The sequence below is a fragment of the Mesoplodon mirus genome (assembly GCF_964341445.2).
Source record: "Mesoplodon mirus genome assembly, chromosome: 11".
In the NCBI taxonomy this organism is placed as follows: Eukaryota; Metazoa; Chordata; class Mammalia; order Artiodactyla; family Ziphiidae; genus Mesoplodon; species Mesoplodon mirus.
The window spans coordinates 21,326,665-21,351,633 of NC_138987.1; the positions used below are offsets into that span (position 1 = coordinate 21,326,665).

Consider the following 24,969-nt stretch of genomic DNA (forward strand, 5'->3'; position numbering starts at 1 on the left):
ACAGTAATAGTTAACGGCTAGCATCGCTTTTGAGAGACTCCGTGTAATTTAGCGGGGTCAACGTAAAAGTAAAAGGCAAAAGCTGAGGTTAGAAAGGTTGGCAGGAGTTGGATAATAAAGGGTCTTAGAAGGTAGGATAAAGAGATTCAGCTTTATCTGGAGAGCTGAGGGGAGCTAGTTAGAAGGATGTAAAGAAGGAAGAGGAAATGATCACATCTGTGTCCTTGAACTTTCGGCAGCAGCATGGGGAAAAGGTTGGAAGGAGACCATGTGGAGGTAGGAGAGCAGCTGCTCCCAGCTTGTGTGTTACAGACATGATGAGGTCCTGGACTTAGGTGGTGAGAACAGAGGGGTGGGCAGATATGCACTCGTTAGGTGAGGCGGATGGACGGGGAAGGGAGGAATTCAAGTTGCCTTGGTTTCTGGCTTGGGTGGCTAAATAGATGTGATATCTTCATTCTATAAACAAAAACAAAAACAGCAACAGCAACAAAAAACACTGAAGGGAGGGGCAGGTTAGAGGAAAACATTTCTTTGCTATAACTGAGTTCAAGGTGCCTGAATGATAGCTGAGTAGAATGATCCAGTATATGATCGGATGTACCAGTGAGGCACTCAGCAGATCTATAATTTAGTCACCAATACATTGGTAGTGGTTGAAATCAGGGGCTTGTATGAGGTCACCCAGGGAGAGTTCTGTGGAGTATGGACCTGAGGATGGCCTCACTTTGGAAGCTGTGCCAGTCAAAATGGGCTGGGCTGTGTAGCAGTCACGAACAATCCCCAAATGTCATTGCCTTAGCACAAGGGAAAGTCTGTTTTTTGCTCATGCTGCTGTACTCAGTGAGGTTGAGCAGCTCGTCATCATGGGTTGATAGAATGTCCATCTTGACACAGGCTTCCATGATCGTTTTAGAGGCAGGAGACAGAACACTAACGTTATTCTCTAGGGCAGCTAGACCTGGAGGTATACAGTAAATGGTTCAGAGCACAGCCTTTGAAGCAAGACCGTGTGCATATCCTGTGCACTTTGTGCTAAGGGCTTTATGTAGATTGTCTTATTTCATTATTATAACAACCCTCATAAAAGAATTATGATTATGCATTGGACATCAGGCACTTTATGAGTATTAGTGCTTTGTGAATATTAAGTGCTTTGTGAATGTTAGCTTAACAACTGTCTGATGAGGTAAGTTTGTTATTGTCCCCATTTTCCAGGCAAGAAAAAGAATGTATTTTATATATATTTTTATATTTTATAATTTTATATTCATGATTTATATATAAATCAGGTGGTGGCTCTTAAAGCTGATACTTGAAGTTGACTCATGTCACTTCTATTTTATTGGCTAAAGTCACATGGCCACATCTAACTTCGAAAGGAGAGGGAAGTGTGATGGTACTCTGTACCTCAAGGATAAAGAGATAGAATATGTGAAGAGCCCTAATGACTGTCATGGGAACAAAGAGAGAAGGAGCAGTATCTGAAAGAGATTGGGACATGGCCCAAGAGGTGGGAGGTACAGGAAATGAGAGTGGTACAAACAAGGCCAAGGTGAGAGAAAGTGTGAGTCAGCGGTCAGAGAGAGGTCACATAAGATAAGGACAGACTGACTGTTGTATTTGGGAGGTCATTGTCACCGGCCTTTTTGCTGTCCTCACCTTAGGGTCTTGCTCTGGCTGTTTCTCCTTCCTGAAGTACTCTACCCCCATCTAGATGCCTGTCTGATAAATCCTTCACCTCTTTAAAATCTTTGTGCACATCTCAAATGTTCAATGGTGCTTACCCTGACTGTTCTGTTTGAAACTGCACCCTGCCTGCTTCCTTCCAATTCCCCTTACTTTAATAAATGTATTCTTTTTTCCTGGAGCACTTATAACCACTTATCGAACTGTATAATTCAGTTTTTTGTTGCATTTATTGATCACTAGTCTGTCTCCCCTGATAAAACGTAAGCTCTATGAAGTGAGGGATCATTGGTTCATTCGTTGATATAATCCAAATGCCTTCATCAGTGCCTGACACTTAGTAGGAACTCAATATCTACTTGTCAAATGAATGACTTTGTGACTTTGACAAGAGTCACTTCAAAGAAATGGTGGGGAGGGGAGTGGAAGTATTTTGAGTGGTGGGTGCAGTAGTGGTGAGCTGTGCCTGCACAGAGTCATTAAACGAGAGTTGCCTTTCATGAAGCTTCGAAGTGACAAGGAAGAGGGGGGCAGGAGCAGCCAGAAGGAAAAGTAGAGCTCAGGACAGCTCAGGAGGGTTTTGTTTTGTTTGTGTGTCTGTTTTTAGTAGAAAAGAAGGAGCATATTTCTATATCAAATGAAAAGAGCCAGGAGAGGGGGAGAGCTCAGAGACAGGAGAAAAAGATATTTGATAGGGAAAGGAGCTTGAGGATAAACAAGGAAGAGAATGGGACATAGGGGACTTAGCCTTAGACGGGGGACGGGGGGACACCCCTGCCACTAGGGCAGAAAGGAAGGAGAGAACAGGCCCAAATGCAGGCAAATTTGTAGATGGTAATGGTGGGAGTTGAAGGCATCCTCACTGGGTACTGGAGATTTTTTTAATGAAGCAGGGGGTTGAGAGCACAGCCAAGGTTGATAGGGTAGGAGATTTCAGGAGGGATGTGAGAGGGTTGACCGGCCACTGAGAAAAATAGGAAAAGGGAGGATAGAAGGGCTGCAGAGCAGTGTAGAGGGTCCAGTTGAGTAAGGTTGGTGACCATGAACTTGTAGGTTTTACTGTTCATGATATTTTACTGTTCATGACAATTTACTGATAAATTGTCTTCTCATATTCAGTGAACAGTGGGAGGACCACCTTCCTGTGGTCAATCACGTGTGATTAGTTCCAGTCAAAGAGCATGATTCTTCCTGGGTGTGTTCTCCTTTTCTTCATCTTGTCCGTCAAACCTCTGGAGATTCCCCAATCTGGGATCCATAACTCAGAATGTGATTTATACTATCCCCTCCATCCTAAAAAGAGCTGGCAACAAATGTGAGAATATGTGTCGAAAATGCTTGTTATCAAAACGATGACTAGCATATCAGGGGTAGGAGAAGCATACGTAGCAAAACTCTAGACCTGTGTGACCAGCAGGTGCTTATTGATGATGGCCACAACATGTCAGAAAAGCACTTTGCCTGCCTATTGTTAAGTTACGTTTGGAAAGGCAAGATGGCAGGTGGCGGGACAGAAAGGAAGGCAGGGGGAATCGGGCTACAGTGGTCCTTTGGAATGGTTCTCAGTGGTGGTGGGGGTATAGCCAGTTTGAGCAATGAACAGAGCAGGAATATTCAAATAGATAAAATCTAAAAATTATTGTAATGGCAGTAATGATTGAGCCAAGTACTTTATAACTATTACCTTCTTTAATTTTAACCATCTTAGGAGGTAGATATTATTATGCTTATTATTACAGATGAGAAAATTTAGTGTTACTAGTGAGTACTGGAACCATGATTCAAACCCTGGTCCGTCTGATTGCTTAACCCATAAGGGCTCCACTAAGCTCTCAGGTCTGTTCATCATTTGTCCCCTTTCAGGTTAGACTTTCTTCTAAACTTATAGCACTCAAGAAAAAATTGCTATGTCTCAGTAGTTAATGGGGAGACAGATACTTTATTGTGACTTGTTATGATAGTTTCACAGTTTTTAGATGATCCTGCCTAGTAACTACAGGTTTTACATTGAGCAATTATCATTAAAATCTTGGCGTCCACCTTAATAGCTCCTTATAAAACTGTAGGACCTCTGTGACTAGGAGCATAATCTGGCCTGGACTTTTGAGTTTATTAGGCAAATTTTTAGGATGCTGAATTTTTTTTCAGTATACTGAATTCAGATCATTAACATGTTTATAAGCATGATGGGTCTTATGTATATCACCAAGACATGTTTGCAATTCTTAAAAGAATTTTTAAAAAGACCAAGTATACTTCTGATGGTTTCCACACCAGGTCACTGCTTTAGAACCTCATAGATTCCCTTTTGGCCTAACAGCATTTGGGGGTACTGCTTGATACATTTAATTCTTCAGAACAGGTATTGTAATGCTCCAGTGCCTAGGAACATTTGGTGTTCTCATTATTTAACAGCATTCTATTCTCCCTCTAGTTATTTAACAATGCATATGTAATTTGGTATAGTCTCTGTAGGATTTGGAGGAGTGAGAATACCTTACCTTACAGATGACTTTTTCTATGGATGAGTAACTTGCCTGCTTGTTAAGCTTCAAAGGGGAGATAACTCTATGGATGTGCCTTTTATTGTAGATGTTTTTGCATTCTGTCTGGGATCTCTTTCTTGAGTTTTGACCTTATTGGTATTTAAGTTCTCTAATAGGGTAATTCAGTCGTCAGGTGTGTTGGAATTTTGAACCCTTTGGCTGGCCTGTTTTTTTAGTACCTCTGGACATTTAGATTGATGTGACCAAGTGTGTAGAAAGCAGCCCAAATTTTGTATCACTCCCTGATCCTTCCTTGGTGAACGCATCTCTCTGGGGTCATTGGCATTTCAATTTTAATATCTACACCGGTACAATGAGAGATGTAGTAAATCGAGTCTTTTTTCTCCTCCTCCTTCTTATTCTTACCTATTGCAAACCGTTGAGGCTATTAGTGCCTTTAAAATAGCTTCTTGAATTGTCCATGGAAGTTTTCAGAGAGGAACCCCTTGAGACAAAGATGGCAGGCCGAGGCCTGCAAAGCTAATATTTCCTTATTCCTTTGCATCATTTATCTCATGTAGACAGCCACCAAAACACCAACAGAGCCCTAATTAGAGTATAAGGAAAAAGGGTATACTAGGCTTGAAAGAAGAAAAAAAAAGTAAAGTAAAAGATAGCTTAGGAAAAAAACAAAGAGGAATGATTTATAAGCAGATAGTTGATAAAAAGTAGCAGGATGATTTTATTCAGACCTCATATTTTAAAGATGGCAGACATCTACTCTTCCATCCCTCTTATCGCCCCCAATCACTGGCGTGCCTTCGTGAATTTTATTCTAGAATGTAAGCTCTGGGAGAACAGGGAGTGTGTCTGTTTTGTTCACTTGTACCTCCTCAGTGCCTAGCATGGCATCTAGTGATGGTACATGCTCAATGGATATTTTTTAAACATAGGACTGACGGTCACCATGTGAGCATCCGTCTGTTGAATGCTTCCTCCATGACCGGTGCTATGCTGGACACTTCACACACAGGTTAGAACAGTAACCCTTGGAGGTAAATATTACCATCCCAGTTTTAATAGATATTTAAAATGAAGGCCTGGGGCTTCCCTGGTGGTGCAGTGGTTGAGAATCTGCCTGCCAATTCAGGGGACACGGGTTCGAGCCCTGGTCTGGGAGGATCCCACATGCCGCGGAGCAACTGGGCCCGTGAGCCACAGCTACTGAGCCTGTGCATCTGGAGCCTGTGCTCCGCAACAAGAGAGGCCGCGACAGTGGCCCCCGCTCGCTGCAACTAGAGAAAGCCCTCACACAGAAACGAAGACCCAACACAGCCAAAAATAAATAAATAAGTAAATAAATAAATAAAATGAAGGCCTGGAGAAAGTAACTGTCTCAAAATATTAATATGTGAGGGCTTCCAGCTTCCTCCTTTTCCTTTGCGTTGCTGGACTTCTTTCCCTCATCTCACTCTCTATGGAGGAAAAAATGAAAGCCAAGCTCATGAATTCTGGCAAGAGAATGGAGGAACAGAGCAGAAACCTATGATCCTCAGGGTGTTGTGCATACGGGTTGGGGTGGGGGGGGAGGGGTGTGCCTTGTCGGGGATGGTGCAGGACTGTGCACGCTTAGAGGAGGGGAGATGGTGGAGACAGGATGGAGGGGACAGACGAGCGAAGTTGGCAGGAGAAGAGTGAGATCACCGGGGAGCTAATAAAGAGCTACTGTGGCCTACGTATGTGATCCTCTTAAATGCGTGACAGGGAAGTGTGTCAAGAGTGAGCTTGCCCGGGGGACAGATGCTCCTCTCCATGTGGCCGTGTTCCTGGTTTGACTAGAGCCTCCAGGGTTTCTAGACGTGAGGGTGGTAATGAAAGATTTATCTCTATGGCCATTTGAATGTGACCCTGTGTTGTGAATTCCGTCAGGATCTCCCTGGGCTTACAAGGACCCCAGGCTTATTCCTGTCTTATTCTCAAAGTGTCTCTGTGCCCACATTAGCAGGCCTCAAATTGGTGTCACTTCCTGTTCTCCAGGTCCGATACCCTTTGGAAAACTAGTTGGGAAAGGCTTCAGACTTGAACCCTGGTTTTCTCTCTTATCTCTTGTTAAGGGTTTAAAACAAGGGAATGTCCCTCAAATTCACCTTTCCTCCTTTGTAAAGTATAAGTGATATCTATCTCTGCTAGTTGTAAGGTGCTGTAAGGATTGATTGTGATTAATGCCTATGGAAGTGATTATTAATAAAGTTTATCCCAGCCATTTAGCTTTGAAAACTGTTGTCATTCATTCATGTAACAAATATTTATTGAGCACATACCACACAACAGGTATGGTTATAGGCCAGGGGTGAATTCAGGGGACAAAATGGGCAAAAATTCCTGCCCTCATGGAACTTGCATTCTAGTGGCCAGAGACAATCAATAAACAAGTAAAACATGTAGTACGTCAGAAGATACTGGGTGCCACAATTTTAAAGAGGGTGATCAAAGGAGGCCTCACTGAGAAGTTAATGGTTAAGCCATAAGCTTAAGGAGCTGAGGAATCAAGACATGGAGATATCTGAGGGAAGAATGTTCTAGATCAAAGTGAACCACTGTTGCCAAGACCCTCAGGTGGAAACATGCCTGGTGTGGGAGGGAGTGAGGGGGAAAATAGTGAGGAGATGGGGAGCTTGTTCATGTTGGGCCTTAGAGGTCATTTCAAGGGCTTTGGTGTTTGCTCTAGGTGATGAGGGAGCCAGTGGAGGGTCTTGGACAGGGATGTGACATGAAATAACTTACATTTTATTTTTTTAAATTATTTATTTTTTTATGTATTTATTTTTGCCTGCATTGGGTCTTTGTTACTGTGCGCAGGCTTTTTCTAGTTGCGGTGAGTGGGGGATACTCTTCATTGTGGTACGTGGGCTTCCCATTGCGGTGGCTTCTCTTGTTGTGGAGCATGGGCTCTAGGTGCACAGGCTTGGTAGTTGTGGCACACGGGCTTGGTTGCTCTGCAGCATGTGGGATCTTCCTGGACCAGGGATTAATCCCGTGTCCCCTGCATTGGCAGGAGGATTCTAAACCACTGCGCCACCAGGGAAGTCCTGAGAGAACTTACATTTTAAAAGGCATCCTCTGGTTGCTATGTTGAAAGTGGCAAGGGTGGAAACAGGGAGACTGATTGGGGGCGGTGATTTCAGTAATTCAAAAGAAGATGATAGGTCTTGGAACACAGTGGAAGTGGGAGTGGAGAGTGGAGCTGGTGAGCGATGGTGGCACTCTGGATGTTTTCTGAAGAGGGAGCCTCCAGAATTTGTTGTGAATTTGACTTGGGGCATGAGATGGCATGAAGAGTCAAGGACGACTTCAGCTTTTGGCCTGAGCAACTGGAAAAATAGAACCATCCCTTAATAAGATGGGGAAAGACTATGGGAGGAGTAGGTTTAGGGAGGAAAGATTCAGAAATCAGTTGGGAACCTGTTAAGTGTGAGATGTCTATTAAACGCACAGTGGAGGAGACCATTGGCTAGATGAGTCTCAGAAGTTCAGGAGAGTGGAGGCCAGAGATGGAAACTTGGGAGCCAGCAGCGTGTGGATACTGAGACCCGTGAGACTAGATGAGGTCATCAAGGGGGTGAATGTGCTACCAACCTGGCTTCTTGGCCTCTTTAATCAGTAGAAGTTGATAAGAGGCAGGACGAGAAATTCAGGCAAGGCTTTAATGGGACTCGTGCTACCGCCCGGGGGAGCAAGAAGAATTAACAGGTTCCCTTGCTCGCTCCCCGACTGGCATGGGGGCTGGTTCCTTAAACGGGGCGTGAGGGCAGATCAGTGGGTAAGGCCGGAGGGGCCCTTAGGGTGGTCTCCCCGCACCCTTGGTGGTCCTGTATGCAGGGATCATGCCCAGGACCCTGCTTTTGCTCCCGGCACCTCAGAAGTGACAGTCTGTATATCTTATTGTTCACGATTTGCCCCAACTGTGCATGCACGCAGTTATTTTTAGTCCCTTATAGTTTCTTTGTGTTCTGTTGCTTGACCAGATGCTTGTCCAGGTGCAAGCACTGCAGCAAAGGGTCCCAGGTCCCAGCCTGCCTCAAATGTTAGTTAAGAAAAGAGAAGCATTCTAAGGATTGAGCCCTGGGCTTTTCCAGTATTAAGAGGTTGGGTAGATGAGGATGAATTAGCAAAGAGGATTAAGAAGGAGCGTCAGTAAGTTTGGAAAAGGACCTTTAAGCCAAGGGAAGAAAGTATTTCAAGGAGGAGGGGAATTAGCAACTGGGTCAAATGCTGTTGAAAATTTATGAGGGATAAAGTCTAAAAATTGAACATTAGATGTAGCCACGTGAAGATCCTTGGGGTGAAATGATGGGGGAAAGTCTGATCTAAGCAGGTTCAAGAGAGAATGGGGAACAGTGAAAATAGAACTTTTTGAGGAGTTCTGTTGTAAAATGGAGCAGAGAAATAGGATGGTGTCTTGAGGGGCAAGTAGGGTCAAGAGAAAGGGTTTTTATTTTTTAAAAATATTTTTTTTTCTGTTTTAGAAATTTAGATATAGTTACCATGCTATACATTACAGCTTTAAAACTTATTTATCTTGTAATTGACATTTGTACCTCTGGGCCCCCTCACCCATTTTGCCCATCACCCCACCCCCTGCCTATGGCAACCACCAATCTCTCCTCTGTTTCTATGAGTTTGGTTTTTTTTAGATTCCACATATAAGTGACATCATACAGTGTTTGTCTTTCTCTGTCTGAATTTATTTATCTTAGCATCATGCCCTCAAGGCCCATCTGTGTTGTCACAAATGGCAGGATTTCCTTCTTTTTTATGGCTGAATAATATTCCATTGGGTATATACCACATTTTCTCTCTCCATTCATCTGTTGATGGACACTTAGGCTATTTCTGTGTCTTGGTTATTGTAAATAATGCTGCAATGAACATGAAATTTTTTTGATTTTTTTTTTTAAGATAGGAGAAAAAAGGAAAATGTTGTTGAGAATGATTCAGCAGAGGGAAAAACTGATGATTTGGAGGGGAGAGGAGAATTGCTGGAGTGATGCCCTGGCAGTGTAGATGGGCACAGGTGCTGGGGGCTGGGGGGGTCTGATGGTAGGGGATTGCAGGAAATCCCTTTGGATTCCTCCCATTTATTCCCATTGAGGTAGGAAGCAAGGTCATTGGCCCTGAAAGATGGGGAAGAGGTAATTCCCACTCCTTTCTTTTCTTTGCCACGTAGCCAATTAACCACTCTCCTGTCGCTTCTAACATTGGAATGTTCCCTGTGTCCCTCCCTCGTTTCCACTGCTACCACCTCAGTCAAGTTCAAATCATACAATGTCTGTGTTATAACTTCACAGCCTCCCAGCCACCACCCTCTTTCCACTGCAGGCTGCTGTGCGTACAGCAGCGGGCTAACTCTTCCTGAAATACTTATCTCTTTCTGCTGGGGTCCTACTCAAAACCGTTCCTTGACTGCCCATTAAAGAGGATGAAGGCCACTTGCTCAGCGAGGGCTTCAGGCCTCTGGAAACCCTCCCTTCTCAGTTCAAAAGGACTGGCCATGTCATCTCATTGTGCCCTGAATCGCCACCCTTAATCCTGCTCCCACCCCCTCCTTGCACAAACCAGTTCTGTGACCCAAGGGATGCTGCTAGACTTCTCTACGCCTGATTTTCCTCATCTGTAAAATGAGGATATAATAATACGTCCTTCTTATGGGTGTTGCTAGGATTCAGTGAGACTATCACAGTAATTATTTAGAATAGTTACTGGCATAGTGTAAACACCTAATCAACTTCAGCTATTCTTATTCTAACTGTCTGAAACCCCTTGCCTCTTCTTCCTGATCTGACCTTCCCTATCCTCTAAGACACAGCTGGCATATCTTCTCTCCCGTGAAGTCTTTCTTGCTCATCCTTTCCTGCCTGCATGATCTCTCTCTTCTATCTTTCCCTCATTTTCACATGTAACCAGATACTTTCTGTCAAGGTCATTTTCATACTCCAGTGTTAGAATGCCTCTTTGCTTCAGCTAAACGGTAAATTTCTTGAGGGCAGAGGTCATGCCTCTTAACCTCTTATAGCCCTGTTCCCTAGCAAGTTGCTGCACTCTCAAGACCTCAGGTTTTACAGGGGATATTTGACCTGCTCAGCTTGTTGAAGGGGTAAATTTATTTGTTATTCATCTGAAGCCTGTGTTTCTTCTTTCCTGTGTGCCTGCTTCATGGTGTATGCAGCCGGTCTGCAGCCTAATTCATGGGACCGTCACTTCCTCTCCAGGGACCTCGCAGCAGCTCTCTGCCAACATCTGCCCTTCTGGCCACTTTTCAGGCCTGCTTTGTAGTTCCATACCTGTTGATGGTTTCATCTTCCTTTCCTCTGCATCCTCCAGTATTAGAAAGCTGTCTTTTCCTTCTCTCAAGGGAGCAGTTGCCCATCTCCAAGCCTCTTTGTTTCCTCCTTTCGTCTCCTTCCCAAGGCACCTTGGCTTTGAAGAAGCTGCTGAAAAGGAGTAGATTATTTCATCTTTTATGATCAGCAAAAGAAAAAGTAGGAGGCTTCATTAGGAAAATTGGCAAGATCTAAAGTTATTTGCATTTCATACAAATCAAAAGTTTTCTAAGTTTTTTTCTTTTTTTTAAAAAGAACTGTCAAATATACCAAAAAAAAAAAATTTGATCTGAACGTTGAAACAACTGCTGCAGACCTGGGGGCTTTGAATTTAGCAGCTTTCGTTTGGGCCCAAGAAATTCTCTGAATTAAAGTCTTTTGCTGCTTATTGGCTTGCTGCAACATTTCATCCCTCACGTGACTCTTCCCTTTCCTTTCAGAATACAGCAAAGCCAAAGAGCTCCTCTGTGTGCCCGTGGACGTGACAGACACTTTGAGATGTTTTAGAGAGACCTTGGAAAAATCCAAATATCACAGCAGATCAATCCGACACAGCAGAAAGTTGCTTTCGTTATTTCTTGCCCAGACACAAGGTAAAATACAGTCGTTCCGTGGCATCTGTGGGGAATTGGTGCTAGGACCCCCTGTGGATACCAAAATACGTGGATGTACACGTCTCTTACAGTCAGCCCCCCTCCCCCGCCCCCTGTATCTATGGTTCTGCATACCCAGAAATGGAGGGCTGACTGTACTTGCTCTACATCCCTTCCTCTTTATTTACCCAGGGTACCTCCCCGAGGGTCTACTGTGTTCTGCCGTAGGTTCCTGCTTCCCCCACTTCCGTGCCCACTCCCTGCTGCCTTTCACTTTCTTCTTCTTGTCTAGTGGATTACATCTCTGTTTCTCACACTTTATTCCAACCAAAGCACTGCCTCACTCATCTGCTTCTATGCCTTCTGTGAAATGAGCATAATCCCTAAGTGGAGTAAATATGGAAGCAGTGCTATAGTCTTGTTTTATTTTTATAAGTAGATGAATTGTTTCATACCGAATTAACTACAATCTTTTACCAAAACACTACTTTATCAATGTCTAAGAAAGGGATGCATTTTAATATACACATCTCGTAAAATTTCTTATTAATACCATAGGTTTTGATCTTAGAGATTTCTTGTAGCTTAAAAAAAAGATATTCACTGTTCTTGGTTACATTACACTTGTTTTCTTCCTTCTCAAAATCTATTGATTTGTAAACTCAGTCAAAGCAGGACTTCAAGTGGTTAAGTGGTAACCTCAGAGAGAAAGAAGATACTCAAATTCAGGCCGAGAAAAATCTCAAATTATCTACATTTAGGTAATTTAAAATTTGTTAAAACCCTAATTTGTATATATAATACTTGCTGTTCACATTTATCAGAATAAGAAGAATAAACTTAAAGAATAAATTTAAATTAATAAACTTAAAAAAATTGCATTTTAAAGTTATTAATAATAGATTTAAACTTAGCATCTGGAAGCAGCCGCAGAGCAGCTGCAGAGCACAGGGAGATCAGCTCGGTGCTTTGTGACCGCCTGGAGGGGTGGGATGGGGAGGGTGGGAGGGAGGGAGATGCATGAGGGAAGGGATGTGGGAACAGATGTATATGTATGACTGATTCACTTTGTTATAAAGCAGAAACTAATAAAAAAAAATTACTAAAAAAAAAAAAACTTAGCATCTAACTAAGATGCTAATAGTCTCTGAACTGATCTTTTAGAAGTTTGACCAATTTTTTTTACAACCCCTGACAAGTTTTATTTATGTATGTGTATATGTTTGTATGGATGTTTGCATCAATATGTATTCATTCTTGTTGCTGCCCCTTCTCCCTGCGGAAAGCACTTACTATGATATGTACCCACAGTTTTTGGTTGTATTGTCCACAGACACACATTACATTAAATTGGCCCTCCACGTCATGTTTAAACTTCTTTCAATTATGGTGTACGTTAAAAGTGGTTAGGGACGTGAATAAAAAAAGCAAATACAATTCCTAAGAATGGTTTACACCACCTCAATCTGAATTTCACCTGGTACTAAGATATTCTCAGCAGTTTATCCCCAGTCCTTGGGCTGTAGACCTAAATCCATTTTAGCTTCTTTGTCTCTGAGGTTTTTGACTACTTCCTAGAATATTTTTCCTTTTTTTTTTTTTTTTCCTGTGTGTTCTCTTTTTTTTTTTTTTTTTTGTGCAGTACGTGGACCTCTCACTGTGTGGCCTCTCCTGTTGCGGAGCACAGGCTCCGGACGTGCAGGCTCAGCAGCCATGGCTCATGTGCCCAGCCGCTCCGCGGCATGTGGGATCTTCCCAGACCAGGGCACGAACCCACGTCCCCTGCATCAGCAGGCGGACTCTCAACCACTGCGCCACCAGGGAAGCCCCTCTTCTCTTTTCTTATACAGAGACAGGTTCTTTCCCATTTTTTTTTCTCCCCTCAGGTCAGAAGTACCTCTGCACTGCTTCTATCCCAGAGATCTCTGCCCCAGAGGCAAACTAACATCTTACTGTTGGAAACTCTTTTTAAAAAGGCAAACTCGGGGCTTCCCTGGTGGCGCAGTGGTTGGGAGTCCGCCTGCCGATGCAGGGGACACAGGTTCGTGCCCCGGTCCGGGAGGATCCCACATGCTGCAGAGCGGCTGGGCCCGTGAGCCATGGCCGCTGAGTCTGCGTGTCCGGAGCCTGTGCTCCACAACGGGAGAGGCCACAGCAGTGAGGGGCCCGCATACCGCAAAAAATAACAAACAAAAAAAAAAGAGAAAAGAGGCAAACTCAAAACCTGTGCAACTTCTGCCAGTCCCCACGAGGAGCAAAGTATTATCTCAACATTTACTTTCCAGCAAACTGCCCCCCTGTGCTGTTCCTTATGAGGTAACACGAGTGTAGAGCACATCACACACCTGGGCTCTTCAGAAATGATTCGAGATACGATGTTTAAGGAAATGGTGTCCTTCGAGCTGTAAATGAGTCTCAGCGCTGTACAAAACCCTTCCTTCCTTCTCCTTTTCCACTTCTACTTTTTTCCTCCTCATCAACTTCCCTTCTTTCTCCATTTTTAAGTTTTTTTTAAATTTTTTTCATGAATTTAGGAGACAAAGGAGGAATGAACAATTTAAAATTCACTACCAGAAAGGTGGAGTTTTGCCTGGGGACAGAAGAGATGCACATGCCAACACCCCCTGACCTTTCTCAGGAGCACTTCCAAGTCTTCAGCTCAGTGGAGAAAAGCAAACTTCCCTCCTCACAACTTGGACTCGTAATTTCTTCTTATTATGAAACTATTAGTAAGATTTATTCATTATGTGTTCATTTTCAATATGATTTGTCACATTAATGTTGAGATTGTGTTTGGTCTTGAAATGTTATCTTTTTTTTTTTTTTTTTTTTTTTTTGCTGTACGCGGGCCTCTCACTGCTGTGGCCTCTCCCGTTGCGGAGCACAGGCTCCGGACACACAGGCTCCGCGGCCATGGCTCGCGGGCCCAGCCGCTCCGCGGCATGTGGGACCTTCCGGGATCGGGGCACGAACCCGTGTCCCCTGCATCGGCAGGCGGACTCTCAACCACTGCGCCACCAGGGAAGCCCGAAATGTTATCTTTTTTAAATGATTTTTTAAATTTATTTTTTTTATCGAAGTATAGTTGATTTGTAACATTGTGGTCGTTTCGGCTGTACAGCAAAGTGATTCAGTTATATATCTATCTATCTATATATTTTTTCAGATTCTTTTCCATTATAGATTATTACAAGATATTGAATATAGTTCCCTGTGCTAGACCGTAACTGAAATGTTATCTGTAGAAGTAGGATGAAAGAGCTTGAACATAGAATCTATTCATCACACCCTCGTGGACAGTGACAAGCAGCGTCAAGACAAGCAGCTTCCAGCCCCCCCCCATCCCCCACTTTCCCAGACTGGCTGTCACCATTGTGAGATTCTAGGCACCGTCCCATCCATCCCACCTTAACTGAATCTGTGAACCGTTTGTCGAGATGTGGCCACTGTTATGTGCTTTTGCTCTGCCGTGGCTGATTCCATTTTCCTTGTCTTTCCACTTGATTTGTTTTTTCTGCAAATTCAGCAGTATAAATTCAGCCCATGTTGTAGACCCAACGTCCCCCCTTTTTTTATAACAGACATTTTGTAACTCCCCCTTTATTCTTCCTATGCACATTATTTTTAAAAATCAATATAAAGCTCTAAATATAAAATGAAGGGTAAATCAAATGAAATAACTTTATAATAAAAGAATCTATTTGTTGGTATGTAAGAGCTTAGGCACTAGAGGTATAGAGAAGCAATCAGATGCTCGCATATAGTATGTAAAGTATACAAGATACACATGAGTGTGACAGCTACGAATGCAGACCGATACAGGTGTATTGGTAACTCAAGTACTATCAGCATTGCTCATTTTGGTGACATGATGTTCTAAAATGGCAAATCTAGGCCATTCTGGACAAAACAAAATATTACAGTGGTTGCATTTCTGGAAAACTCAGAGCATTTTGAACACACGCAAACATACCCTTTCTATGAAATGAAGTTAGGTGTTAGACTCAAATAATTATAAATAGGTTTCTCACCTTTTTCCTCACTGTGGGGGAAGGTTCTGTGCATGGCAGGCCATCAAGTGTCAGGTCCTTACCTAGGAAATACTAGCAGATGCCCCATTGTGACAACTAACAAAACCCTCCTCAAATTTCTAAAATACCCTGTAGGGGACATTGCTGCCCTCGTTAGAAACCATTGCCATGTTAGTTGGGTTTTTTGGCTGCACATCCTGGAATGCATGTATTCATCAGAAAACAACAAATTCAGGTACTATTCAAGATGTGCTTTTTTGCATTTGGGTAAAGGAAGAATCCAAAGTGCTGTGCTCTTGTCACATCCCTGATCAAAAACAAACTGTTCAACGCTTCCCATGTGCTGTAGAATAGTGTCCACATTTCTCCACGTGGCACTCAGGTGCCTCCGTAATCTTACCACTACCCGCTTCTTCACCCTCCCCAGAAAGCGTATTCTGGCCACACACATTGCCACATATATATACCCAGCCCTTTCTGCCGCACAATTTTTCTGGATTTTTCTCCTTCACCATCTCAACCTGCCCGACTCTTACTGTACTTTCTCCACGTTTCCCACCTCTTTGACCCCATCTCCCACTCCATGACATTAAAATAGAACATCGTTTGCTCTCTTTCTCTACCCACATTGTGTGACATTTAAAGGCTCTATTAGCTTGAAGTTTGCTTATCTACACAGTTAAGGTATAAGGCAATTTAAAATATTCTTGCAAATATACAGGAAATATTTTCCAGGGACTGACATTTATTCTTTCACTTGATTAAAAATACAGATGTTCTTCAAACCAACAATGAAAGAAGTCTTAACGTTCAGGCATTGCATGAACTTGGAAGTCTTCTTGTCTTCGCACAAAAGAAAAGGTAGTTTTTAGGAGTCAGTAAAACAAGGGAAACTTTGTTCAGCTGAAAAAATGTTTAATTATTGTGAAAAATACTGCCTTTCATAAATTTTAGTCTGTTGATAATATTCCATTGCTGCATTTTATTCATCAAATGCTACCTGAGAGAAATGGTTATGAGCCATAAATGGTATAGATCCATTCTCTAACATTTTAATTAAAATGTCTCTTCAGTGCATTTGCCTTCCCTTTTGGAAGATAGATTTCATAACACGGATCTCAGAAAACATGCTGCTGCATGCTCTCTTTCTCTTCTAGGGCTGCTTTTAAATGTTGGAGTCAAGCTCTTGACGACATATTCAGAAAACAAGACGTGCTCCATACATGGAAGGAGTATGTCAGCTCACTCACCAATGCCACTGACAGCTGTTCACCTCCAGGTTCCAAAGACTACAGTGAGGAGTTTCTGTCAAAAGTTGGCATTTGGGGCTGTTTGCAAGGGGCGGTGATATCAGCGAAGATAGCACAGTGAGTGTGACGATGGAGCAGTCTGTGTCGTAGCTGTCTCCTCCTTTGTGGGCTGCCCACCCGTGCTTTGTAGGGTGCCACACCTCACACACACTGGGTTCCCGGGCAGCTATGTCCGTATCATACAGGCGTATACGGTTTACTTATTTGTGCTGTTTCTTGTTGATGGCCATCTCCTCTTCCTGTTAACACCTGCCACACCTGGAGTGTGAGAACCACGTGGGCATAGGTCCTTGTTCTGTTCAGCAGTGTATCCTGAGTGCCTGGCATGGAGATGGGATTCAATAACTACTTGTTGAATGAATGAACGAGTGGATGAACAGCTGGTATTTGAGAAGGAATAACAACGTAGAGGCAGGCTGACTAGGGCCTAACTTCAGGGCCCCCAGCAAGTTACTGATCCTGCCTGAGCCTCAGTTCTCATCTGTAAACTGTGGTGACAGGAATTACATGACATACTGTATTAGTTTGCTAGTACAGACTAGCAGCAGAATACCAATCTGTGAGCAATTTATCGTCTCACAATTCTGGAGGCTTGACATCGAGATCCAGGTGTTGACAGGGCTGGTTTCTTCTGAGGCCTCTCTCCCTGCTCGTAGGTGGCTGTCCGCTCACTCTGTCCTCACATGGTCTTCCCTCCGTGCGTGTCTGCATCCTAATCTCCTCTTCTTCTAAGGCCATCAATCATATTGGCTTAGGGCCCACCCTAATGACCTCATTTTAACATGATTACCTCTTTAAAGACCTATTGCTAAGTATAGTCACCTTCTGAGGCACTAGGGGTTAGGACTTCAACATATGAATTTCGGGGGTGCAGTGGGTCACATAATTTAGCCCATAACACAGACTGTATTAGTTTCCTATTAGTGGTATAACAAATTACCACAAATTTAGTGCCCTAAAACAATACAAATTTATTGTCTTATAGTTATGGAGGGCAGAAGTCCTAAAATCAATGTGTTGGCAGGGCTGAGCTCCCTCTGGAGGCTCTAGGGGACGATCTGTTCTTGCATGTTCCAGCTTTTAGAGGCCTCCTGCATTCCTCAGCTCGGCTCCATCTTCTGTCTTCAGGACCAAGAGCCTGTCATCTCTCTCTCTCTCTCTCCGAGCTCTGTTTCCGTCCTCACATCTTCTCTGACTCTGACCCTCCTGCCTTTCTCTTACAAGGATCATTGTGATTACATTGAACCCAGTAATTCAGGATAACTTCCCTATCTCAAGGCCCTTAATTTAATCACACCTGCAAAGTTTTTTGGTTTTGGGGTGTTTTTTGTTTGTTTGTTTTTTGCCACGTGGAGTAACATATGCATAGGTTTGGGGGATTAGGACTTTGATTTCTTTGGTGAGGACCATTATTCAACCTGCCCCATGTAACATATGGAAAGTCTATCACAATGCCTCGTACCTAGTTAGCACTCACAGATATCTTAAATATTTGATTAATGTGAGAAATTTAGGAAGTATGAAGAGAGTAGAGGTACAGGTTTCCTTTACCTCTCTAGTTACATTTTAGGGTGTGGTAGGCAAAAATCTGCATAGTATTTTGAGCTGTAGAGAAAATTTTAAAAAATAATAACTTGTCCTAGTTAATAATCACACTGTTTTCAGAAAATTAGCATTTGGACAGGGGAAGTATGGAATTACCACTTTAAAAATATCAAACATTTAAAGATTTTTTAAAAACTGTCAAGTTTGATTTTTTTTTTTTTTACCACTCCTGGGATGGAACTCTTCCTTACACACACACACACACACACACACACACACACACACACACACGCACACACGATCCCCGTGCAAGTTTGAGTTTATAAGTTAGTAGAGCTTGGCAGCAAAGAATAGAAAGGCTGAGGAAGGTTCCCAGCTTGAAAAGAACAGCTATAGCATTCCTGCCAGAGGACACCTCAGCTTCTCTGAGCCTCTGAAGTTTTTACTTAGTGGTTTTCAATCAACAGAAAGTCATTTCCTGGTTACCCAGCTGGAAGTCTGACTTCCACAGGCTCTGTGATACTCCAGGAGCTTTGGCTGTTCTTGGGGACTCCTTGAGGAGAAGAAACTTCTCCCCACACTGTTCAGAAGGTAAAGCACCACATAGAGAAGCTGAACTCAGATTGACGAAGTTATTAATATAGTGAAGCCCACTGGTGTGATTGACATAAGATTTAGAAGAAGGTAATGTGGTTTACAGTTGCAAATTTGAGTTTCAAGACCCATGAAAGAAAACTCAGACTCTACTAAGGGACATAACACGAGACGGTAGTAAACGCAGAGACATTACCTTAGTCTTTGGTGGAAAGACTTAATGTCATCTATGGATCCATAATATACTGCTGGTGAGGAAACACACTGTTTAAATCTGTGGGAGGAAATTTTTAAATTGTACTCATCAAAAATTTGATGTAAAATTGTGCACCTCCTTTTCCCTAGAATTCCACTTCTAGGGATTTATCCAGTGGAATTAATGGGACAAGTGCTCAGAAATGTAGGTACAACAATGTTTATTTCAGCGTTGGAAAAAACCAAAATGGAGATGAATATTTTAATACTATGGTACATGCATATGATAAAAATATTAAAATCTGTAAAATAATGATGTAACTCATTATGTCCAAGAGTAGAAAATTTGTTTATAAAATAATATGTATTGCATAATTTGAGTCTTACTGTGAGTGTGCATGTGTATTATTATGTGTATTATTGTATGTAGAAGAAAATCTAGAAGGAAAGTGGCCAAAATGTTACCAGTAAATCACGTTTAGGTGGTAGGATTATAGGTGACTTTTCATTTTATTTTTTTTCTATCTTTCTATGTCCTAGATCTTATATGAGTATGTAGCACTTTTAGAATCACAAAGACTATTTTAATTTTGGAAAATCTATGAGTATTAGAGATGTATTTATATAAAAATAGTCTTGGAACATTGTCTATGAATGTTTCTTTTTCTAATACTTAGATTTATTCAGACATTGGACGTTGAAAAGAGAACCAACTGTTGCCTTTTGTCTGGGTTACTCTTTCAGGTAACATTTCCTATATACCTTTCTACAGTAGCCGGACCATGCAGTCAGTAAAAAAAAAAAAAAAAAAAAAAAAAAAGCAGTGGTTTAGCATATTCATAAAACTTGCACGTAGGGAAATAGCATGAACCTTGTTTAAATATCATAAGCCCATCTTTCCTTCGATGGCTGAACCCCTGTGGCATAATATTCAGCAGAGTCACTTTTTTCATTTTCGCTACAGAAGGAGGAGTTTTACAGATAAGGAAACTGAGTCTCCTGTCCTTCGTAATGTCATGTTACTAATGAGCAGTGAAGTGAGTCTGACTGAGTCTAAAGGGTTGCCTTAAGTTGCCTCATCTCTAAATAAAGTTTTGCTCAATTGCGTGATGTAAAATATACCATATAATGAAAGCAAAAAATAAGTTGAAGACTATAGAAGTAGAGTGTCTGCAGTTCTTAGGATTTGGGTTTGACTTTACTGAAGAAGAAAGGAGCTTTTATCTGAAATATAAGACATTCTAAGATTTGGGAACATAGCCAGGGGCCTCTGCAATCTCCTGAAGGTTCTCTTTACTTTGAAGGATGGGACAGCCTTGTTCTAAGGAGTCTAATAGCTTATGAAATCTGGATAGATAAGATCTTTGAGAAAGGCTTTTCTGAGCATATGGCCAGAGTTTTCAATTTTCTTATGTTCCATACACTTCTGGCCTGTGCTTCAAAGGGAAAAGGTGGAAGAGGCAAGGATGCAAAGGGAATGATAATCCGAATTGGATTCCTTCTATTGCGTCCTTTACTTCTGATATTCCTCATTCCTGAAGATAATGCTGTTTATGTTTTAGAAATAAGTAATTTTTTGCTTAAACATGGACATCATTTCTTTGTAATATGACACTTAAAATTAAAATTAGCTGGGGGATTTCTTTTTAAAACCTTGCCTTTCTTTTTATGATTTTAAAGAAAATTTGTAAAACGAAAAATTAAACAACTGTGTAATATTTTAGACTAGGTATCATAAGTTTAATGAGCAATCTGATTAAAATTCGTTCCAGATATATACATTAAAATAACTTTATGATGCATTTGTCATCAAGAAATGTTAATTGTTTAAGATAACATAAGAAGCACTCCTAAATGTACAATTTGATTTTGTGTATTCATCTTGTTTCTGAATGTCTGGTACAACGTTGGTCATATAAATTACCTAAGAAATATTGGTCAATTAAACAAATCAACTTTTTACTTAATTCAATAAAAATTCAAAATTACCTCTGCTTGATTTAGACTTCTGAAATACGTTTTTCTTTCCTCTACTTATAGGTTGGTATAGTGGAAAGAACATAGATTTTTGAGTTACATAGACATGACTTTGAATCTTCTTTTTGCCATCATTAGCTGTGTGACCTCAGAGAAGTTAATTGTTTAAGCCTCAGTTATATCACTTGTGAGATAATAATCCTTCCTTCTAGGGGTAGGTTAAGTGAGGATTAAATGAGATAATATTTACAAAGAATTTACCAAGAGTGCCCAACACAAAATTGACCCTCAACAAATGATAACTTAATATAATAATTTCTTCTTAAAATGATAATTATTCAACTACCATGGAATTTAAAAGGCCCATCTTGAGTGGTAAAACCATTCGGAACCTATAGTCATGAGGATATTGATAAGTATCATTTATTACAGGATACAGTGTGCTAGGCATACGCAAAGCACTTTGGGAAGTAATACATGTACTTATCTTTCTCTCTCGCTGTTGCAGATGCAAGTTCCAGCTCTTCATTTCACCTTTTTCATTTACAGGGTTTGCTTAGAACCACACTTCTACACCCTAAAGCTGCACGTTGCTATGCTCAGTATGAAATCACTCAGCTTCTTCCCGGCATCGAGCTCTTCTCGGACAGATACCGGGCTGACATCTGCTCTGTAGTTGCAAGTCTGTATTACGTAATCCGTGAACTGCACTTTGCTAAACAAAATCTAATAGTAAGTGATTTGTAAAATCGATAAATCTTAATTCGCTGTGGTATCTTACCCCACTTACCTTATACTTTTCAAGTTTTACTAATGTTCTTTTGGTCAGTTCTTATTTAACTTTTAAACTCTATTTTTGGGATTCAGATCTGTACTTCAAAATGAACTATATTAATTAATATTCTTTCTTTGACATCACTGTTTGCATTGCCTTTTGGGTACAATAGCCATGCCTATTTGATTTTGTTCTCTTATTTTACTCTATTATTTTACCTTTCTAAAAAGACATTTGGTGAAATTGACTAGAATGTTGCACTGGTCTCAAACACAGGAATCTAGTGCACTTATAACTTCACTGCATTAAGTCATGCAGGTCATATCAGTATCGAAACTCTGGGAGTATTTCTTTATTGAGATAAATTTATCTTTGAGTCTTGTCTTTTCTGTGTTAAGGGCACATCTAAGTGAAAAACAGATTCTAACTGTGAAATTAAAGACAGACACTTCTTAATATCCTAGGAAATTTTTTAAAAATCCAAATACAACTCTCTTTTCCTTTAGGGAAATAAGCCACAGTATGTATCTCATAAATTTGAAGTTGACTGCATTTTAAACATAAATTAGGGTGTTCTGTTGGTTATTTTATATTTTCCTCCTTTATCTTATTTGTCCTTTTTTCTTCCTCTGTGCTATTTCCTCTACCTCTGTATCTCTTTTCCCCTGTGTTTGTTTGTTAGTATATGTTCTTCCTCTTTTTCTGCTTCTTTCCCTTTCCTCTACAATTTTCATACTTACTTTCTTTTTTCTCATGTATTGTTTTCTCTTGTTCTAAATTCACTCTCTCCTTATATTGAAAAGATTTACTGCCCCCGATATTAGTTGTTAAATTATAATGTCATGTGTTAAAGTGAAGAGGTTGACACATGCTTTTATTACTTGGCAGATTTGGCAAAAAATGGTTTATTAGAAAAAAATAACAAAGCGGTGCTCCTCTCTTGTTAAGGGGATTCATTTCTGGATTTAGAAAATAGTTTTTATCCCCTGGGTAACCTTTAGCTGCCTAGTCATATTCATATATAATACATATCTCTGCCCTGGAAAAGAAATGAGACTTTTTTCTCTGAAGCTTGAGAAATTGAGAACATTTTTCTGAATAATTAAGCAATTGGCAGCAATAAAATGGTATGTTTTTATTTGTCACTAAAGAAAAGAAACAATCTCAAAGGTAATAGCCAACTCGTTTTGTGCTGCATTAATTACAGAAAAAAGTATTGTGTTATGTTTGTAGAGCACCATTGTAGAAAAATGTATTGTGTTATGTTTGAAATCATTTAAGACCAGTTTTAGTCCTTTTTAAAAACTGTTGCTGTTAGCAGCCGCCAGTTGACTGGCAATGAGATTCCTTAGCTAAACTTGCAAGATGTAAACAGTTTCCATTTTCTATTACACTACCATCCAGAAGGAGCCCAGTGGCTAAGGAGACAGCTGTAACATATAAAATTTGCTAGGGGACCCGTTGCTGTGGGGTCATGGGAAATAGTTTGCTAAATAATAAGGATCCCAGTCCCCCTTCTTGCTCCATCTGCCTTTGATGGAGCAGGACCCAGTTGTAGGGACTGAGCTTCAGTTTTAAGTTGAGATCAGGAGCTGTTCAGAAGTCTAGGCAAAACTGTCCCTCAACACCTGCCTTTAGCTGGATACTGGTTTGGTCAATTGAAAAATTGATAGTCTGTAAGCTTTCACATATATCCATGGGACTTCAAGAAGATTTGAACTTTGGGGTTAATTTTAGGAAAATAAAAATGTTACATGAAGAGTAAGCTTGCGTTTTAATCAGTAGAATATATGCTCTATGAAGGCAAGGACTTAGATTTTTTCTCATTCAACAGTGTCTGACATATAACAGGCCTGTTGTAAATATTTTTTGATGATGGAGATAATTCCAGTTGAAGACAAATAGCTGACATTGAGACGAATAAGTAGAAGCTATTAGGGGACATGGATGTGAGTTCCTTTGCTTTAAATTTTGCATTTATTTGATAGCTCATTTGCTAGAATGTTTCCACAGGCCTCAGTAATTCATACATATACGTTGAAATAATTTTTTTTCAAGGAAGATGATTAACTGGATTTTTATTTTTCCATGCTTAAAGAAATGTGAAACCTAGGTTTTGGGTATCAAGTAGCATCTACTTGGAACGGTTAAGTCACTGATAGCACTTTAAAATTCTGATAGAATTATGAAACATATGTTAGGCAGATCATTTCACTTATACCAAACAGTACAGTCTTCTAATATGGAAAAATCAATCACAATTTTGCATAACATCTGTTACATCAGTATTTGGATAAATTGTATTATTAGGTTATTAACTTGATAAAATACGTTTCAAAACAAAGAGTGTTTTTCTTTTGGTAGATTCTGCCTCTTCTTGCATTGTACCAATATTTTGTTTCTGGAATTTGCCAAGACCTAGTCAGAAATCTAGAAGCAAGAATCCTCAAGGTATGTTTCAAGCTTTTTAAGACACTTGATATTTTTGAACTGTTAAAGATATTGTCATGAATTACTTTTTTATTATTATCATCATAAGCTGATAATAATATATGGTGTTGTACTGATATTAAAAAAAACTTGCCCGACATTTTAATAAAGTATGAGAAAGAGCCATGTAGAAAGGCTTAGATCATTTTATTCTTGGGCCACAGTAAAGTGAGGAACAGCTACCCCTGGTAACAAGGCTCACCTGACAACATTCAGCCTAGAAATCACCATTTCTGAAAGACTGGTTTCCTCATGGAGACTAATGAGTCATTTCCCAAAGTTTCTGGGAGTTTTTTTGCTAAGGATCTTTATGTATATCATGGTATACAGGAGGTTTTTTTTTTATTGCACAGACAGTTGAGGTGATAAAATGCACAGGCACTAAATTACAATTAATTCTGTAACCCAGAGGTCAGGAGGTTCTCTGCCTTCAAGATTCATGTGCAGTTGGCTTGAACCCCATGTGGAGTGGGGAACATCAAGCATCTTGTTTTCTCTGCCCCTTTTCCCAATCACACATGGTCGCAGGCTCCCACTGTCGTTGAATTTGTTTTGTACATGGATCCTTTCAGCAGCCAGCGAATTTGCTCCCTGTTCTGCACTTCTTCATCTCTAATATGGAATTCAACCCTATTCCCTATTTTACACACACACACACACACACACGTAAACACACACACTATATCCACCCAAGGTCTTTATTTCTATATTGGACTTTATTGAAAATTGGGAACATAAGGAAATTTTAGTTGAGGCAAACCCAGCAACTTAAAATAGAATATTTAGCATCTCTGAGTTTAAAATATTTTTTGCCCATTATCCCACTCTTTTGCCTCCTATCCCATGGTTTCGTCAGCCGTGTGCTGGTAAATATTTCACAACTCACTGTAAAAAAAAGCTTTGA

The 24,969-nt window shown here is 40.8% G+C and overlaps 1 protein-coding gene across 1 annotated transcript in view; it reads left to right on the plus strand.

The window, feature by feature from the left end:
* The window catches only part of CFAP54 (cilia and flagella associated protein 54), a gene marked incomplete at its 5' end in the record, with an annotated part of 318,667 nt that overhangs the window by 160,897 nt on the left and 132,801 nt on the right, over positions 1-24,969 (plus strand). Inside the window, 8 exons of the mRNA XM_082636308.1 lie at positions 5,129-5,208; positions 10,996-11,148; positions 13,683-13,877; positions 15,953-16,040; positions 16,337-16,546; positions 19,501-19,567; positions 21,350-21,532; positions 23,940-24,026. Of these exons, the coding sequence (XP_082492434.1) occupies positions 5,129-5,208; positions 10,996-11,148; positions 13,683-13,877; positions 15,953-16,040; positions 16,337-16,546; positions 19,501-19,567; positions 21,350-21,532; positions 23,940-24,026 (1,063 nt within the window). The remainder of the gene's footprint in view (positions 1-5,128; positions 5,209-10,995; positions 11,149-13,682; positions 13,878-15,952; positions 16,041-16,336; positions 16,547-19,500; positions 19,568-21,349; positions 21,533-23,939; positions 24,027-24,969) is intronic.